Genomic DNA, 20,930 nt, shown 5'->3' with positions numbered 1-20,930 from the left:
TGTCGCTCCAGTCCTTATTTTGCACATTTGTTGTGCACAGCTGCCCCATGTGCGACTCGTAAAAATGCACGAAAGGCATGCAAAAAAAAGCAAGCGTGAACGTGCATTCTTGCAATGTGAAGAGTGAATGAGACCTCAAAGTCTACTTGCTAGCATTTTTTATAACGCTATAGGTCCCTTTTAAAGCAGATGCAGTTTATAAAGCTGCTTTATGATTTGATCCCAAAGTGATTCCAAAAATGTATAAAAGCTGGGTTTTATAGTAAAAACTATATTCTAGATCTAAAAGAACAGATTAAAAGCTTGTGTAAAAATAATGTCATTTATCTAATCCATTGCATAGCTGCCACTGCTCTTAATGGTCATTTAGATTTTTTTTTTTATGTAAATGTTGGAAAGCTTGTACTGGAAAATTTATATTTGGAACACTTTGGGTAGTCATGTAGTTCTGATCTAGTTGAAAGTATCACATCATTCAAGCTTGAGTAGCTCTAAGGGTTACAGAAATGCTTCCTAGCTTGCTAACTTATCAGCCATGTTTCTCATCTTCTCTAGTTACTAGTTGATGATTAGTAGCAGGGCTATTTTGGGGCAATGATACGATGGAGCTGGCTTGTCATCAAGTAAAATGACCGTACAAGTTTTATTGCTTAGCTACCTCTCAGACTTTGTTGCAGCCAGTCTTCTTTTGGCTGATTGGTTTTGTAATGAACACGTGAAGGTTCTCCCAACAGCCAGTTCAGACAGCATTTCTTAATTGGGAAACTCAAAGGTACACTCTAGCTGGGGTGTAACTAGAAATTTCAGGGACCCACTGATGCCGAGGCTCTTCCTTTCGTGCCTGGACCCCTTTGCTCTCATTGTGGGGCCCTTTATTATGACCCTGCAGTGCAAACCCTTCAACATGTTCTGCAGCAGGCCCCCTTCCTGTTGTCTTAGAGCCCCCACGTGGCGACCTTTGTGGTAGTTCCACCACTGGGTGAAATGCTCAGCAGTGTGTCATGTGATGAGTGGAATGCTCAGCAGTGTGCCATGGAATGGGTGGAATGCTCGGCAGTGTGTCATGGAATGGGTGGAATGCTCGGCAGTGTTTCATAGGTTGGGTGGAATGCTTTGCAGTGTATCATGGGGTGGGTGGAATGATCTACAGTGTCAGAGGATGGGTGGTATGTTCTGCAGTGTATAATGGGATGGGTGGAATGTTCTGCAGTGTTGGGGGATGAGTGGGATGCTCTGCAGTGTGTCATGGGATGGGCAAAATGCTCTGCAGTGTGTCATGGGATGGGCGGAATGCTTGGCAGTGTTTCATAGGATGTGTGGAATGCTCTGCAGTGTATCATGGGGTGGGTGAAATAATCTGCAGTGTTTGGGGGATGGGTGGGATGCTCTGCAGTGTGTCATGGGATGGGTGGAATGCTCTGCAGTGTGTTATGGGATGGGCAGAATGCTCTGCATTAACATGGGATGGATGGAATGATCTGCAATGTATCATGTGATGGGTGGAACACATACACACAAATTACATAACACATATATATGTATATATACACACACAGCCTTTCAACAAATCGGCATTACAGTACTGCACTGTAGCTGGAGGCATTTAGCACAGCACTCGGGAACCCAGCTCTCCCTCCTTTGCTTTCCCTTTGCCGAGTGTGTTTACTGTCTGATGGAGCTCCCGGTGCCAATGCACAATGGGGAGTGTGGTCTGACAACCTCTCTCTACCACCTGCATGGGCCCCCTGGAGCAGGGGCGGGGGTGCCATAGTGACCCCTGTAGCCACTCCCTTGAGATCCCTGGAAGCATAGCCTATGTGCTCATTAAGGCTCCTATCAGAGTAGTGATCCTTTAAATCTGATTTTCATTTAGTGCATCCATCCAATCCCACTCCCCATTGTCAGCAATTTGGTTATCTGCGCCCTTCTTGCTGCCTCCCACATACAGAATGTGAAAAATGTCAGTTATAAATGCTTCTGACCATCACCAATCTAAAGTAGCCTTGGATATTTGAAAGTTAATGGTTATGTAGAAAGCTAGGGTAGAGGGTGTTGTCTAGCATGGGCTTCAGTAACTATACTCCTACGTGACTGTGCCCGCGGAACTCGATGTCCCACGATTGTGACGCGGAGCTGCAGACAGGGGAGATGCCCATGTAAACAAGGCATTTCCCTGTTCTGCCTAGTAACATGACAGGTATCTACTGCTCCCTGTCATGCTGTAGTGAGCCCATCCCCCCTACAGTTAGAATCCCTCCCTAGGACACACTTAACCCCTTGATCGCCCCTAGTGTTTAACCCCTTCCCTGCCGGTGTCATTTACACAATAATCAGTGCATTTTTATAGCACTGATTGCTGTATAAATGACAGTGGTCTCACAATAGTGTCAAAAGTGTCCGATGTGTCTGCCGCAATGTCGCAGATTTCCGCCATTACTAATAATAAAAAAAATGCCATAAATCTATCACCTATTTTGTAGACACTATACATTTTGCACAAACCAATCAATATACACTTATTGCGATTTTATTTTTTTTATTTACCAAAAATATGTAGAAGAATACATATCGGCCTAAACTGGGAAATATTTTTGTGTGGATATTTATTATAGCAAAAAGTTAAAATGATTGCTCTTTTTAAAAAAACATTTGCTCCTTTTTAGTTTATAGCGCAAAAAAAAAAAAACCCGCAGGTGATCAAAAACCACCAAAAAAAAAGGACGGCAATTTTGTTTGGTTGCAACGTCGCACGACCACGCAATTGTCAGTTAAAGCGACGCAGTGCCATATCGCAAAAAGTGCTCTGGTCAGGAAGGTGGTAAATTCGTCCGGGGCTGAAGTGGTTAAAGAAAATAAATAAATGAAGACTATTGCGATGTATGACATCATTTTGGCCTAGGCCAGAAAGCAACTGAAGAAATGTTAAAAATAAATAAATAAAAAATGTTAAAATATGTTAAAATATACCTTCCTATCTAATTACCAACACTAGCAGCATAAGCTCTACAAATAGTTCATTTGTTGATCTAGTTTAGTTCAGTTTTGAAAGAATCTGATTTTGTCTTTGTTTCTTGGCATGGTCATAGTTCTGACAGCTGTGAAATGTACACACGTGAGCACAACTTGTGTTGTCTTGTATTTTTCTGGTGGGGTTTGGGATGTCACTGACACGAGCAGATTAGGTCCAGCTAGGCACAAGTGCTGTCTGTTCTCAGATGACTAGGAGATCAGAGCAAGCTAATGAATGTCACCCATGAGTGACGGGAACCAGTTGCTGCAACCTCCAGAGGAGCTCAGTCTGGTTCCAAATAGTCATCTTTTCCGTCAGAAACTCTGCTCTGCTCTTTAAGGTAACTCATATCTTTTGTTTTCTTGATGGTGTGCTGTCTTTAACACGAAGATGAAAAGAATTGTCTGAAATACTCGTACAATCTGGTTCACCGAAATGTGCATTTTATTGCTCTACACAAAAGCTAAAGGCTTCTATTGTGCGTTTGCAGCAGTTCCTGGATAGTTATCATTTCACATTATGGAAGCGCTCTTAAAAAAAAAAAAAAAAGTCTTCGATTTCTGAAATGCATGTTCAGGTTCTATACAGTTGCTAGTTTTACAGCTTGTTCATTAATAACATTTGGCTTCTTCTTTGCTGCATGATTGAACACTATACCATGTGTTGCTTGTGGAACCTTTACTCTTATTCTCTCAAACACACAGTAAAATACTTAACAAAATGTTGCTAATAATCATGGTATTATGATTTATAAAGTACTATTGCTGTCCTTTTTAGGTATACTATTACCGATTGTGTAATACAACACTTTGGCTTTGTTGAGTGTAAATGCAGCACTTGGTCTTCTATATGCTGTCTATTTCCAAACATGTGCTTCTTGTCCTTAACCACCTTCATCCTTCTCAGAGATGGCAGATACAGTTACCGCTAACATTTATACCATTGTTAATATGTTGCATTCGATATGCTTGTACTTGTAAATATTTTAAATAACAAAAAAAAAAGGAAACACTGATTTAGCAGTTTTTTTTTTTTTTTTTATTAAAGCGGAGGTTCACCCATAGAGAACACATTTTCCCCTTAGAATTAGATGGATGCTCGTTTTGTCTAGGGGAATCGGCTAGTTGTTTTAAAATATGAGCTGTACTTACCGTTTACAAGATGCATCTTCTCCGCCGCTTCCGGGTATGGGCTGCGGGACTGGGCGTTCCTTCTTGATTGACAGTCTTCCGAGAGGCTTCCGACGGTCGCATCCATCGCGTCACGATTTTCCGAAAGAAGCCGAACGTCGGTGCGCAGACGCAGTATAGAGCTGCACCGACGTTCGGCTTCTTTCGGCTACTAGTCACAGAATGGATGCGACCGTCGGAAGCCTCTCGGAAGACTGTCAATCAAGAAGGAACGCCCGCTCCCGAAGACCCATACCCGGAAGCGACGGAGAAGATGCATCTCGAAAACGGGTAAGTACTGCTCATATTTTAAAACAACTAGCCGATTCCCCTAGACAAAACAAGCAGGAATCTAAGGGGAAAAGGTAAAAAAATAAATGGGTGAACTCCCGCTTTAATTATCTGAAAGATTAATATCAAAATTAGCTATTCGTTTGCCGACCGCCATACGTAGATGTGTATATTGATTGGTTTGTGTGAAAGTTATAGCATCTACGAACTGTGATGTATATACTAGACTATGGAACGCTTTACCAACCAGCATTCGGTTGGAGGAGAACCACTTGGTGTTCAGGAGAAAGATCAAGACTCATCTCTTTTGATACCAAAGGAGACAGGAACAACAAGCGCCCAGAGGCGATTAAGTTTGCATGTGTTGCGCTATATAAGTTTTCATTCATTCATTCAATTAAAAATAAAAATGTTAATATTAGCATCGGCGGTTATCAGCGGCTTATAGTGGGACTGTAATGGTGCAACGGTCAATCTGACAATGGGTGGGAGGTTGACTGACACTGATATCACCAGTGACACTAATACAGCGATCAGTGATAATACTATACACTGTCACTGTGATAATCACACTGGCTGACAACGGGTTAACATTTCAGGATAATCAAGGGATTAAGTGTGTGCCTAACAAGTGTTTATGTATTATGTGCTGCTTTTTACAGAAAAAGTTTGTTCCAAAGCAGGGAGAAGAAACAAAGAGGTTATTCCCTCTGTACAGAGCCCTGTGTTGTTTGTCAACACAGGGCTCAGGTCTGGGATTGGACACAGCTGATCAGCAGGTCCCGGCCATAAATCAGTGTCTATACAATTGTGTGTTCACAACATACGGCTTTGTACAGCCAAAGAGAGAACTGTTGAGCAGCCATCAGCTTGTGATCCATTTGTTCAGCAGGCTGTGGGCTTGAAAGTAGAGTGATGCTCCATCTCCCTAGCTGATGATTGCTTTAACGCGGCAGGGTCCCTAATGCTTTGCTTTGTTTTTACATATAAACAAAAAAAAAATGCAATAATATGTATTTAAAAAAAAAAAAAGATTGCCATAACCCACGTTGCCTCGCACACACATGCACAAATGTAAGCACGCCCAGGGTGCGCATTTGTGTGTGTAATCCGCGGCCGCACCACACATGTGATACATCACCGCGAACGTCAGACTGAGAACAATAATTCTGGCTAAGGGGCTCCTGTGTAACTCTAAACCGATGAGCTAGAAAAGCTTTTACTGTGTCACCTATGGAGATTTTTGGGTATTTTAGATTTTGCCTTAATCATTTTCTCCACCTTACTTTTTTTTATTTAGGTTTATTGTGCGGTTTCTGGGGAAGATGGCTGGCAATAACCCATCACTGAACAGACTAGAGCAGAGGGCCTCAGAAGCTGACCATGTCATTGAGTATTTGAAACAGCAAGTTGCGCTTCTTAAAGAGAAAGCAAGTAAGAAATTTAGCTTGGCTAATAAGAGTCTTCCTTTCTTGGATACATTCTGTCCTCCTTTTTTTTTTTTTTTTACACTTTTTTAAAGATCGGTTTATTATGTTTTATCATTGCTTGCATTTTAATGTATGCTTCATTGTAGTATATGGGTCTTCCCAAAATGTGCACATACAGTATCATAAAATTCGATATTAGGATAAATTTATACTTCGTATAACACTATTAAAAGTGTGTGGACAAATGTCACCCAGAACTAGAAGCCAGCTACAAAAACCTAGGAGCGAGCTCTACGCAATATGAATATATGAGTAGCTGAAAATGTGCATTTGGGTGGCATTCATTGTTAATGGTTCCCCAAATGTGCTTAAGAAACAGGCATTTTGTTGTGTGACAAGATGCCCAAAAAAACACGTTATTCTAAAACAAAAAAGTGGGGGTCTGAAGCTGCTTTTGCACATTTTTGGAGATGAAGGCATTCAAGTAAATGGTGTCAAATAACGCAACACTCCCGCATCGCTCAGATGAAATGGAAGTGAATGGGTCATTTTGAACAGATTTTATTTTGATAATTAAATTTACTATTAAGAATACAGAACATACTGATACTTTGCCAGCAGAACAACCCAAACTATAAATAACATTAAACAGAAAGGGCCAAATGTTCTCATGGCATCGCCTGCAATGTGGTAACTGCACCTGTCTTTCACAATGCAGATACCATCTGGCAGAACTATAGTGCTCAAATTGGGCAGGAGATCACTCCACCCAACAAAGCAGCAAAAGAGCAATAAGCCAGGTGCACAAATTAGTGTTCCAACACGTGACTAGCAGTGGGACGCAGCCCAAATGTGTGGAACATTGAAATTCTTTAAAAATTCCAAGACGGTCTTGTGGAATCTGAAATATGCACTGATGTCCAGGTATGGGGGTACAGGAGAGCAAAAGGGTGCAGGTGAAGTGACCGGTAAAGGGGGGAGGGGGTTGCCCTAGATATGGGGAGACAGGTGAAGGGTTGAGTATAGAGACAGGTAAGTGGGTTTTCTCTAACTTTGGAAAGACAGGTGTGGGGTGGAGTATAGAGACAGGTAGGAGGAGGGGTTACCTAAGGTGCAGGGAGCCAGGTGAGGGGTGAAATACAATGACAAGTGTGGGGGAGGGTCATTGGTAATGGTTGGGGGTTCACATTACATGGGTGTCCAGGTATTTAGTGATTTGGGGGGGGGGGGGGGGAAATGAACAAGTGAGATGAAGGGGGTAGGTAAGGAATAATGGCAAGTTGGCGAGGATACAGGTATGGGGGGGGGGGGGGGAGGGAGCGGGGATAATGGCGAGGATCTCTTACACATCTTAAACTGTACACAGATGTTCAAGTCAAAGCTGTACACATAGTAGAAATGGTCCCTGCCTTCATGGTGGACCCAAAAACATGAAATTTCGAATCCTCCCCCTGCTATAATCCGCTGGCTGGGAGAAAATGACAACTAACCAAGAACCTGGCAGTGCTCTCTGTTTAACAGGACCAGCACGTGATCTTCTGAAATTTCTTCTGTAACCTTGCCATTATCCACAGCGCGGGCTGACCGGAAACCATGCTTGTGCAAGGGTATCTTATTGCATGGAACCAGGTGGTTGAATTTCCATATGCTTTAGTAAGGAGAGTGGCCACATCCATGTTGTGGTTGGAACACCTAGTGGGATGACACTAAGTGCAGGAGTGAACGCTTTAGCACCTCACCAGGACGCTGAGATTTTGTTCAAATCCTAGGATAGTCTTACATAATTTTGGACTGAAGCGACCCAGTTATAGAAGAGTGTGTGTGTCTATAGAATGCACACATCGACACACACAGTTTAGGAATGAGCATGCACGTGTGCTGCCATGCCAAGTGACTTGCTATGGGGGCACATAGAGGAGAAGCCAAAATGGCTGGCCGGAGACCCCAGAAGAGAAGTTTGGGGTTGCTCTGTGCAATATATTGCACAGAGCAGGTGAGAATAACATGTTTTTAATGTTTATTTACAAAAAAAAGTCAACCGGACCTTCATTTCTGTATGTTGGCTTTAGTTTTGCAGGCATCTTTACGGGAAGAAAAGAAACTTCGTGTGGAAAATGCAAAGCTGAAGAAGGAAGTTGATGCCCTAAAAGATCAACTTGTGAAAACGGAGAAAAAAAATGGAGGTACATTTAAATCACTATTAAATATAAAATTCACATTAGTTCTTGCCCTCAAGGATCTTGTAATCTAAGGTCCCAAATTTACATGCACACATATTTTACATGCGTACACATACTAGAGCCAACTTAGACAGGAACCAACGTCCATGTCTTTGAAATGTAGGGAGAAAGCAGAGTACCTGGAGTCAGGCTGCATTCACACGTGAGCGTTTCCTAAACACACAGTTTATTACTAAAATCACAGTGTGTGTATATATGGGCATATCTGTTCTGCAGTGGTTACTGGGCTTCTTTCAAACTGATCCGCAGGTGCAGAGCAGTGCATCTGCAGGTTACCTGCACTGAGCCATAGACTTGTGTTATTTACCTGCGAATTTTGTGTGCTTTCTGAAAGTGCACCATACCTATAGGATATAATAGAAGTCTATGGCAAAGTGCAGGAAAGCCACAGGTGAACTGTGCTGCACTAGCGATGCGGGTAAACAGTGCATCAGAGTGAAAGCAGCCTTAGTCCCACTTCACACAGTCAGTCCGACCCAATCGAGCCATCCATTCACCTCTAAGGAGTGGCAGATGTAAATGGACCGTTTACAAACGCCTACCTCCAATCCGATCCATAAAAAAAAGAGTGGGCTGTATAGAGTAGAGTGGGCTGCTATCCACCTGCTCCACTCATTGTGGCCCCGCAACTGGTTACTAAGTCGCTTAAGTGGCCCTTGATCTTCAAAAGGTTGGGCACCCCTGCCTTAAAGTTTAACTATCAAGGATTTTAAGTCTCCACCCTGTCGGTTTTAACAACACATGCCTTATTTGACTCACAGAAACGTATGTTCCCCCAGAGTTCAAAACATCCGGTAAGCCTGCACTTTTATCGGTGGTGGGTCAGCACATTACAAACATCAGTTCCTGTTCACCATTCAGAAGTCTGCACAATACTTTGAAGTTGTTGGTGTTTCTTCTTCACATTTTCCATGTTGATACATGGTGGACTGTTTCGCGTTTTATTTTTGCATTATTTATGGACATTTAAGTTATTTATATGTGTCGTGTGAAGATTTCACGTTTGCACAGCATTTTGGATATTGTTTTTTCACATTATTATTATTATTATTATACAGGATTTATATATAAAAGGGAGACAATGCAGTTACAATACAATAAAATACAAGTGGATTAAGAGGGCCCTGCTCAGAAGAGCTTACAGTCTAATAATTGAGTTTTATGACTTTTGTGGCTCATACCCCTTCATTAATATTTACAGTTTGGTTTTCACCTTTCTGACAAACTATTTAAGCGCTACAGTTCCATTTATCTTTGTTTATAGCTATTATCCAATTAGCCGTGTTAGCTGCTACCTGTATATAGGCAGCACAGTGTTATTTTATACATTAGTACTTAATCACCTGAAGGTAGCAGCATATAATCTGTGTTTTGTACTATACCCCAAGATTAGGCAAGTCAAAATTCCTATTTTTCAATTATCAATGGGTGCATTTTTTTAAAGGTATGCTATGACTTTAATGTGCACAAAACATATTTAAAGGGGTTGTAAAGGTAAAAAATGTTTTCCTAAATAGCTTCCTTTACCTTAGTGCAGTCCTCCTTCACTTACCTCATCCTTCGATTTTGCTTTTCAATGTCCTTATTTCTTCTGAGAAAATCCTCACTTCCTGTTCTTCTGTCTGTAACTACACACAGTAATGCAAGGCTTTCTCCCTGGTGTGGAGTGTCGTGCTCAGTCCCTCCCTTGGATTACAGGAGAGTCAGGACGCTCTCTACGTTGCAGATAGAGAAAAGGAGCTGTGTGTTAGTGGGTGTCCTGACTCTCCAGTAGTCCAAGGGAGGGGTCGAGCACGACACTCCACACCAGGGAGAAATCCTTGCATTACGGTGTGGAGTTACAGACAGAAGAACAGGAAGTGAGGTTTTCTCAGAAGAAATAAGGACATTTAAAAGCAAAATGGAAGGATGAGGTAAGTGAAAGACGATTGCACCAAGGTAAAGGAAGCTATTTAGGAAAAAAAAAATGTCACCTTTACAACCCCTTTAACCATGTAAAAGACCTGGCCAGTTTTTGTGATTTGGCACTGCGTCGCTTTAATTGACAATTGTGCGGTCATGAGATGTGGCTCCCAAACAAAATTGGCGTCCTTTTTTTCCCACAAATAGAGCTTTCTTTTGGTGGTATTTGATCATATTTTTTAATTTTTGCTATAATAAATACCCCCAAAAAAATATATAAAAAAACATTTTTTTTTGCTCAGTTTAGGCCGATAGGTATTCTTCTACATATTTTTTGTAAACAAAATCGCAATAAGCGTTTAAGGATTGGTTTGCACAACATTTATAGCATTTACAAAATAGGGGATAGTTTTATGGCTTTTTTTTTTTTTTTACTAATAATGGCGGCGATCATATTTTTTTCGTGACTGCGACATTATGGCGGACACATCGGACAATTTTGACACGTTTCTGGGACCATTGTCATTTTCACAGCAAAAAATGCTATAAAAATGCATTGTTTACTGTGAAAATGACAATTACAGTTTAGGAGTTAACCACTAGGGGGCGCTGTAGGGGTTATGTGTGATCTCATATTTGTTTCCAACTGTAGGGTGGCAGGGCTGGACGTGTGATGTCACTGATCGCCTTTCCCTATATCAGGGAACAGACGATCAGTGACATTGCCACTGTAAAGAACGGGGAAGGTGTGTTTACACACACCTCTCCCCGTTGATCGGCTCCGTGGGTCCCGCGGTCACGGAGCTTCGGACCGGGTCACGCGCCCGCGACCCATGGCTGGGCACTTAAAGGGGACGTACAGGTACGTGCCTGTGCCCAGCCGTGCCATTCTGCCGACGTAAATGTGCAGGAGGTGGTCCTTAAGTGGTTAAGTGTGCACAAGCACACACTAATCCTTTTATAGACCAGGGGTAAGCAACCTTAAAGAGGTGAAGATCTACCTGAACAATATGAGTGAAGTCAAAGATCACCAGGCACAGTGTCCCCTCCTTACACCCGACTTAAACCTTGAGTTGCCGTTCTACCGTGTTGCAATTGAATGCATTGTACAGCAATCATGGGTTTAAATCAGGTGGGGACGAGGCAACATATCTCCTCTTAACCCCCGTTATAGACTGTCAGTGTGCAATGACTAGCTGGTCTGCAAAGGGAGGAGGAAAGTTTTCTTTTAGTGTGAGGGTCCACAATAAGATTGCAAAGCCCACATATTTCAGGGGGCTTTATAGTTTTGTACGTTTATTATTAGATTGAATTTCAGTAATAAACCATTCACATCCCTTCAAATGTTAGGTAAATCACTGCTATACTTGGCCCTCCGGAGGAGGCAGATGAACCCCTTGGTATTCTCGTCACCTGGTAGAAATTGGCATGTGTATTTATTTGTTATAACTCATTAAATTACTATTTTAGGAAAACTTTTTTTTTAAATGCTCATTGACCACATTGTTTTTATATACTTTCAATGTATGATGAAGAAAAGGAAACATTATTACAGTTAAAATTGTTATATAAAGCTTATGGTTGTATTCACAATTTTTTGTATTTTTTTCGATTAAAACCTTTTTAGGTGAAGTCATTATTTTTGGATTAGAATTATAGGTATGCCATAAGCTGATGTCTGTTACCTTTCTTTATCAGTGTTACTGACATATTTTGCAGACAGCTTCAAACGGTCAGATTTTTATACTCAAAATGGTGGTTGTTACATTTATGGGTTTATACATCGTGCAGAACAAGAGAAAAGAGAACTTTTAAAGGGGTTGTAAAGGTACGATTTATTTTTTTCCTAAATAGCTTCCTTTACCTTAGTGCAGTCCTCCTTCACTTACCTCATCCTTCCATTTTGCTTTTAAATGTCCTTATTTCTTCTGAGAAATCCTCACTTCCTGTTCTTCTGTCTGTAACTCCACACAGTAATGCAAGGCTTTCTCCCTGGTGTGGAGTGTCGTGCTCAGTCCCTCCCTTGGACTACAGGAGAGTCAGGACGCCCACTAACACACAGCTCCTTTCTCTATCTGCAACGTAGTGGGTGTCCTGACTCTCCTGTATTCCAAGGGAGGGGGCGAGCACGACTGTGTGGAGTTACAGACAGAAGAACAGGAAGTGAGGATTTCTCAGAAGAAATAAGGACATTTAAAAGCAAAATGGGAGGATGAGGTAAGTGAAGGAGGACTGCACTAAGGTAAAGGAAGCCATTTAGGGAAAAAAAATTGTACCTTTACAACCCCTTTAAGTTGTCCCTCAGTTTACAAGGCAGATTTGTTCTGTTATATACATCTTATTGTTTTTCTTTCTGTCACTTTAGTGAAACAGATTGGTATTCCTAGTAGTACCACTGCTGTGTCTACATCTGCTACCTCACAACCTGTTGCTGAACCAGCTAATGTGAAACGGTCCCCGCAAGCACCAAAAGCGGGGGGTGAAGATAAGAAAAAAAAGGAGAAGCCAGAAAAGAAAGGTATGAACCACCTGGAAAACAATTCCTTAGGCTTATAATGATTTTTGTTTTCTGTTTTTTTTTTTAAATAAGATATTGTCTGTTTATTTTGCTTTGGAATAATTGAATTCCCAATTTTGTGCATCTGGTACAACTATTGTATGCACTGATCACATGGCATCATCTGTGTTTCCATGCAATTTCTGGCATTTCTTTCACCCTGCTTTGCTGTGCCTTTGCAGCCAAATCTAGGGGTGCACAGTTTAAATATATATATATAAAATTTAAACATATTTGAATTTTTAATTAATATCATCAATTTAAATAGGTATGAATTTATTGTTGGCCATGTTTGGCACCTTTAGTGCAAGAAAAGCTCAAGAAAATTGCAGTCTCTGACCATCTCTTGTATCATGTCCTCAGTCTCTAACCATCTCTTGTATCATGTCCTCAGTCTCTAACCATCTCTTGTATCATGTCTGAAATCTCTTATTTAAACTTAAACACACTGCTAATAGTATTAGCAAAATTTCCATTCGGTGCACCTCCAGCAGATTTGATACAGGAAATGGTCAGAGACTGCAGACATGATACAAGAGATCAATGCAGCCTCACCAGTGTCCATCAAATGCAGCCTCACCGGTGCCCTTGCTTTTACTTATTTCTACCTTATTAAGGGGGATGGTCTTCCAAACCCCTACTGATTTGGCCTTAAAAAGCGGAGGAGGAGCAATGCTGTCCGCAGGAGCATTTGCTGACACTGAACATAACACACGGGAAGCATGGTCTTTTGAATGCCAGGTACGTTTACACTTTACACACTCGAGTGGCAACACACAGGCAAGACAGCGTCCACTCAAAAAGAAAAATCCACAAGTGAATCATTACGCATTCCTTAGGACTTTTTTTTGACTTTCCAGTCCCGCCGCAAGTTACTGCTGGAAATCACAGACAGACCCAATTTTCACCTATCACGGCGGGCCGTGTCATGCCAGACCTTTAAGGACCGGGTCCTTGTTGTATATGGAGTCCATTCCCTTGGACCTGTACAGCACCCTGCCAGAGCAACTCTTTGGTATAGTTTACACGTGACCAAGGTCCCGACTCAGGGTCCAGCTCTCAAAGGAGAATCATTACCGGCAGAAACCTTGCTCTTCTTTTTCGAGGCTCGGGTACCATCCATTTTTGCTTTTTCAGGCACTTTAGATAGATCCGATTGCGTAGCCTCTTGATCCCGTCAGGGATTTCTTAGCGGAGCTCTTCTTAGCACTTAATTAACCGTGACCAACACCTTAGACTATGGCCCTCCAGTTGTTCAGGAACTACAATTCCCAGCATGCCTAGTCATGTCTGTGAATATCAGAGTTTTACAATGCCTCATGGGATATGTAGTTCCGCAACAGCTGGAGGGCTGTAGTTTGAGGATCCCTGCCTTAGACACTGGTGAAAAAACTGAGGTACTCCCAGTATGGGAGGGGTTGTATAGGGAGGGGGACTTCCTGTCTTTTGGGTGTGCCAGTGTCCATCACCTAAAGGTAGCGATAACCCACATAGTTATGACTATGGTGCTCTGTATCCAGTAATGTACGAAAAAGAAACACAGTTTTGAGCTGAAATGTTTCGGCAGTCGAAATTTCGGTGCACCTCTAAGTCTAACTACAGTTATCCTGAAGAGGAGCTTGTGACTGACTTGGATTCCCATTTATGGCGTTTTGGCTTTTTTTTTTTTAAAGCCCATAAACTGAACTCTTTGTTGGCCTATGTGCCCATGCACACCTGGGCGTTTTTTAGTGTTAATGAGCTTTGGAGTTTATTGGCTTTTTTCTGAACGCCCAAAATTTGCGTTTAAAGTCCCGTTTTTCGTCAGGAAAAAACGCTCAAACGCTAAAAAGCGTTTTTTGAGTTTTTTTATCCGTTGAAAAACAAAAGCTACACTGAAAAACGCTGATTAAAGCTATTGCAAAAACGCTAAAAAACTTTTGAAAAGTGCCCTGCAAAGCTACTGGCGTTTTTTTTATAGCTTCTTTTAGCTTCAGTGTGCATGGAGCCTAAGAATTAGTTCAAAGAGAAGCAAAGAGAACATTCATTTTCTGATGCAGTTAGCATTCTCCTTTTATCATCTATGGTCCTTAACCACTTCCATACAGGGCACTTATACACCTTCCTACCCAGACCAATTTTTAGCTTTCAGTGCTGTTGCACTTTGAATGACAATTGCGCGGTTGTGCTACACTGTACCCAAACAATTTTTTTTATCATTTTTGTACCCACAAATAGAGCTTTCTTTTGGTGGTATTTGATCACCTCTGGGATTTTTATTTTCTCCAAAAAAAATAAAAAAAAATTACCGAAAATTTAGAAAATTTTTTTTTTTGTTTCTGTTATAAAACATTGTAAATAAGTATGTTTTCTCCTTCACTGATGGGCACTGATGGTACTGCACTGATAAGCGGCACTGATGGGCACCAATGTGGTGGCATTGATGGGCACTGATGATGGGCACTAATATGCATCACGGATAGGCGGTACAGATGGGCACTGATAGGCGGCGCACATGGGCACTGATAGGCGGCACGGATGGGCACTGATAGGTAGCACGAATGGGCATAGATGGGCACTGATAGGTGGCACTAACGTATGTGTTGTACTAATGGATGCCAATCGGTGCCAAACAATGCCTGCCAATCAGTGATGCCCATTGTGGGCACTGATTGGCATCCATTGCGGGCACTGATTGGCATCCATTATTTCTGTCATTGTCATCCCTGGTGGTCTAGGGTGGCATACCTGTGTTTTGCTTTCCTGGTGGTCTAGTGGCATCCCTGGTGGTCCAGTGTGGGCATCCTCGGGGGGGCTGTGCTGATAATCGATCAGCACAAACCCCCCCTGTCAGAGGAGCAGCCGATTGGCTCTCCTCTACTCACGTCTGACGGACACGAGTGAGGAAAAGCCGATTATCGGCTTTTCCTGTTTACATCGTGATCAGCCGTGATTGGACACGGCTGATCACGTGGTAAAAAGTCTCCGTCAGAGACTCTTTACCTAGATCGGTGTTGCGGGGTGTCAGACTGACACCCTGCAACAATGATCGCCGCGAGGCGCGCCCCCGGATATTGAAACCACTTTGCCAACGTCTTTTTGCATAAGGCGGGCGGCAAGTGGTTAAAGAGGAGATCCAGGCTCCCCCCAAAAAGTTAAAGCGGGGGTTCACCCTTAGAGGGCACTTTTCCCCCTTAGATTCCTGCTCGTTATTACTAGGGGAATCGGCTATTTATTTTAAAATATGTGCAGTACTTACCCGTTTACGAGACGCATCCTCTCCGTCGCTTCCGGGTATGGGCTTCGGGAATGGGCGTTCCTTCTTGATTGACAGGTTTCCGAGAGGCTTCCGACGGTCGCATCCATCGCGTCACGATTTTCCGAAAGAAGCCGAACGTCGGTGCGCAGGCGCAGTATAGAGCCGCACCGACGTTCGGCTTCTTTCGGCTACGAGTGACGCGATGGATGCGACCGTCGGAAGCCTCTCGGAAGAATGTCAATCAAGAAGGAACGCCCGCTCCCGAAGACCCATACCCGGAAGCGACGGAAGAAGATGCAGCTCGAAAACGGGTAAGTACTGCACATATTTTAATATAAATAGCCGATTCCCCTAGACCGAACGAGCAGGAAGCTAAGGGGAGATTTTTTTTTTTTTTTTAAATGGGTGAACTCCCGCTTTAAGTCAAATACTGTAGCTGCTGACATTTAAAATAAGGACACTTACCTGTCCGGGAATCCAGCAATGTCCTCACCCTAAACAGTTGGAGAAGCTAAGAGAAGAGAAGCTACCCTTTTTAGGTGGAGCTCTACTTTAAGCATATTTTTTTAGTGTCCTTTGGATGCGTAAATAAAGTGGGTTGCATGAATACATTTGCACAATATGACATGTTTAGCATCCTGAGCTTTTGTTTATTGAAGGGAGACAAGTTTACTTTCTCCCACTTACTTTCCATGTACTGTAGTAGTCCTGGAACTCTTGTGCGGAAGTGATACAAGAGATTCAGCTACTGCCAAATCTTCTGAGTAAATTAAGGTAATTCAGTCCATGAAGAATGAACATTACAATCTGCTAACTGTTAAGTAAAACTTGTTAAAGATTTTGATTAATTGCAATTTCCGCTTCTTTGTATCTGGAGAGTGATCAGGCCTAGAACTTGCTTCCAAAGGGAGGGTTGGTTTTCATTTCTAAATCAAATTTCAGATAACGTTTGACAATGTGTCTTGAGGGCAAGTATTCTTCTGTAATCATACCTCAGTGCTGCTCTACCGAGAGATTTTCATTTTGAATTTTTTTTCTTTTATTTCAGCACATAAGGTCTGTACTTTGAAATGTTAAGTAGTTTCCTGAATGATAACATGTATTACTGTATAGCTGTTTAACTTGTGTTTGCTTCTTAAATGCTACTTGAGAGCCTTAAAGCTATCTGCATATGTGATAACTAGGGGCCACTACCACCATTTTATATGTATGTATTAGGGTTGTCCCGATACCACTTTTTTAAGACCGAGTACAATTACCGATACTTTTTTTCAAGTACTCGCCGATACCGAATACCGATACTTTTTTTCAATCTCATGTGACAGCGGCACATGTGTCAGTATGTTTTTTGTTTTTTTAATTTTTTACATTTAATTTTTTTTTTTTATTTATAATGCTTTCTTTTTTTTAAGGGGGGGTGGACCGTGTCAGTGTGTTTTTTCTTAAAAAAAATTATTTTCTACAATCATTTTTTTTATTTTTTATTCTTTATTTTTATTTATTTTTTTCAGCCCTGTTGGGGGGTCTTTGGTGAGATATCAAGGGTCTTAACAGACCTCTGACATCTTCCCTTTGAGACAGGGAAAGGGACTAGGGACACATGTTCCCCTGTCCCTTTCTCAGCAGCATCAGCTGCGCTGAAAATGAATGGAGTGAAACATTTGTAAACACAGGTTACAATGTTTCAGTTATGTGAGTGATCACTGACTCTGTCTATTCGGAGCAGTAGAGAGCCGGATTTACCGGCTCCTACCCCGCTCTCCATCCTGACATTTCCAGGGTGTGGAGGAGGAGCAAGGAAAGGGAGAGAAACACAGCGGGATACACGGCGTCATACACGGCGGCATACACAAAGGGATACACAGCGGCATACACGGGATACACAGAGGCATACACGGGATACACGGCGGCTTTCAGCTGCTTTAAAATCAGCGGTGATCGGTGCTTGTAACTTCCCCACGCACTGATCACCGCCGACAGTACAAGTATCGGGTGAAGCATCGGGAGCATTTTCCCAAGTACAAGTACTCGGGCAAATGCTTGGTATCGGTCCCGATACCGATACTAGTATCGGTATCGGGACAACCCTAGTATGTATGTTTAACGGCACATGTTAATGCGGTTGGGTTGTTTTATAAATACATTGTTTTGTTCATGCATGGTGCAAAGTTAAGGAGAAAAATTTAGAAAAGAGTTTTCCCATGGTAAAGGTGTGCTAAATTTGTACCTAATTTATGCATATTTGTGTGTTTTAAATTCATTTCAATAGGCCTAAGATGTACAAATGAACAAAAATTCTACATTTCCATTTTTTTTTTAAATGTGTTCACCTATAGCTCTTAGAACGTAAACACTTTTGTTACTGCAGTGCATGTTAACGTACACTACAAAAATGGAGTTCTGTTTATTAGCCCAACACGTTAAGGTCACCAGCTCCCACACGTGTTGCAGCGCACCACAACGCACAGTAATACTGTGCGTTGTGGTGTGATGCGTCAGAAAAATGCTGCATGGCACTTTGGGGTCCGTTTGTGTGCATTTGGCAGGCAATTCAAAATGAATGAAAACACATGGGGGAAATATCCGCTCTTATGGAAAATTGTAATTCTCCCATAATAAATTCAATGGAATATGGAAAACAGCAGCCAGCATAAATATTGTTGATTGCAATATTAAAAATTTAAAAAGTTCATATGCAGGGCTAAGGTATAGATAAATGGAATCCAAGAAATGTAGTGAATAGAAGAGGTGAATAGATGGTGGCTTCACATGTGGACTCTCTGAAGTTCATTCTTTGAACAAAAGTGCCTGAGTTAAAAACCAGGAGTTTAAAACAGGAGGTAAGACAGGAGTCTTCATTATTTTTTTTCAATCACTAATCCAGAACAAGCTTGCAGCTAATAAAGTTGGAACTCTTGTTATATAGATTCAGCGGTGCAGCAGACGCTCTCACCTTAGTCTGCTCACCCCAGGGATAGTGAGAGCAGGACGCTCTCAAACGAGTCGGCTCTCCCCAGGGATAGTGCAGCCAGGCAGGGTCCTCCCAGCTCTCGGCTGCTGCAGACACAGCACAAAAAAACAGGACTCCCATAGTTTAACACAGGGGTACATATCCCCCCCCCCCCTAGGCAATTGATCCAGGGTTGCACCGATCGCCCGTTGAGGGGTCAGGAAGGATTTTTTTTCCCCGGTCGCTGCAGATTGGCACAGCACGCCTGGGGTTTTTCGCCTTCCTCTGGACCAATCGGGGAGAGAAGACTCAACGAGTGACGGCTCACTTGGACAGTCTTCCGCCAATCACCATATAAGACCCCCCCAGATCAACATTACTTCCCTGCGTTTTTTTCTGCGACCATGGGTTACCTAAAATACTCTGCAGAAACCATCCAGGAACTAAAACCATTTGCCTCTATACTCCCAGTTGTCACCAAAAAAGCTCTAAGGAATGAGCGGCTGTTGAGAATCAATCGACGATCAACAGTCAAAAACTCCGCGCAGGTACCCCAGCCCAAGCGCATAATATGTGCTTTGGTCAACACAAGATCGGCAGTAAAACACAGACAAGAAATCTATGATTTCATCCTTCAACATGATCAAGACTGCCTCTTCATCACAGAAAGCTGGCTGACAGCCGACTGCAACACCATTCTAACAGAATTGGTGCCAGCAAATTATCGCATTCAAATGCAAAACAGAGTGGGGCAAAGAGGGGGGGCCTGGCGGTGATCCACAAGACTCACCTCTCGATCACCAAACCAGTCCTTCAAAACTCGCTTCCATTCATGGAAACCCTCACTTTGCAGCTGCAAACAAATCCCCAAGATACGGTCCATATGCTACTTTGCTATAGACCACCAGGCCCAAAAACGCACCTTCTCACGTCATTGACGGAATTCATCTCCACATATACCCTAAACATCAAACACCTTTTGGTGCTTGGGGATTTCAACCTCTGGGCCAACTCCCCGCTGGACCCCATAGCCGACGCCTGTAACGACCATCTGGAAGGATTAGGTCTGCAGCAACTAATACAAGGCCCCACTCATGCCTCAGGCCACACGCTCGATCTCATTTTCAAACAAGATTTGGAAATTGACGTCCTGTGAAATGAGCCGCAACCATGGACCGATCACCATGCCATCAATTTCACAATCACCAAAAATGCCAGCCCAAAAAAAAAACGACAAAACCGGTGACAACTCACTGGACTAGATCTCAGAAGAAGCTCCACTCGGAACTCTTCAAAACAACACTAGGGAACAAAATAAAAACAACCCAACAAAAATAAACAGCCACAGAAACACTTGATGCCATCAACAAGGCGCTACTACAGTCAGCTGACTTAGTAGCACCAAAACGCAAAACTTGCATCCGGAAAAACAACTCCAGCTGGTTTAATGACCAGCTGACGTTGCTAAAGCAAGAGCGTAGAAGAGCAGAAGCTGCGTGGAAAAGGTGCTCTTCAGGTAAAAACCACACCATTTACAAGATAATAACAAAGAAATATCACAAAGAAATCTTCACGGCCAAAAAAAATCATTTCTCCAACATCATCGCAAATGCCCTTAACCGCCCCCGAGAACTCTTCAAGCTGGTCACTCAGACTATGAATCTTGCTTGTTTAGAGGCCCCCAATTCTGATTCACAAGAATTTTGCAACGAATTATCGGATTATTTCATTAATAAAATTGAAAAAATCCGTGAAAGTATTCAGCAAAATGGAATCGTCACCAACTCCCCTCCAAATCACATCTAATACCCACAGAAATCTGCCGCAATCAACAAAATTCACTCTAAAACCCATTTCCATCGATGCCACTAAAAACATCATCGGGACTCTGCGTAATAGCACAGCACCCAATGATATCATCCCCACTAAACTGCTGAAAGAAAGTGCCGATATACTGGCACCAGCTATCACGCAGCTCATTAACCAATCATTTAAGGAGGGCATGGTGCCCACCTTGCTAAAACAAGGTACAATAAAACTAATTCTAAAAAAAACTACCCTCGACCCCAAAGACCCAAACAACCGGAGGCCTTAATGTCTTCTCCAAGGTAATGGAGAAAGTAGTTGTACAACAGCTGCAACT

At 42.4% G+C, this 20,930-nt stretch overlaps 1 protein-coding gene across 3 annotated transcripts in view; it reads left to right on the top strand.

Moving 5' to 3' along the window:
* The window catches only part of AIMP1 (aminoacyl tRNA synthetase complex interacting multifunctional protein 1), a 102,486-nt gene that overhangs the window by 43,729 nt on the left and 37,827 nt on the right, over positions 1-20,930 (top strand). For 2 of the 3 annotated variants that reach the window (XM_040329680.1, XM_040329678.1), the window contains 3 exons: positions 5,771-5,904; positions 7,970-8,083; positions 12,408-12,560. In XM_040329680.1, coding sequence (XP_040185614.1) covers positions 5,796-5,904; positions 7,970-8,083; positions 12,408-12,560 — 376 coding nt within the window. In that variant the 5' untranslated portion in view covers positions 5,771-5,795. Of the gene's footprint in view, positions 1-3,191; positions 3,351-5,770; positions 5,905-7,969; positions 8,084-12,407; positions 12,561-20,930 lie in introns of those variants that run through there. The other variant, XM_040329679.1, reaches the window with a different exon arrangement.

The sequence above is a fragment of the Rana temporaria genome, chromosome 1 (genome assembly GCF_905171775.1).
Source record: "Rana temporaria chromosome 1, aRanTem1.1, whole genome shotgun sequence".
Lineage (NCBI taxonomy): Eukaryota > Metazoa > Chordata > Amphibia > Anura > Ranidae > Rana > Rana temporaria.
This window is presented reverse-complemented; position numbering and strand designations above follow the sequence as displayed.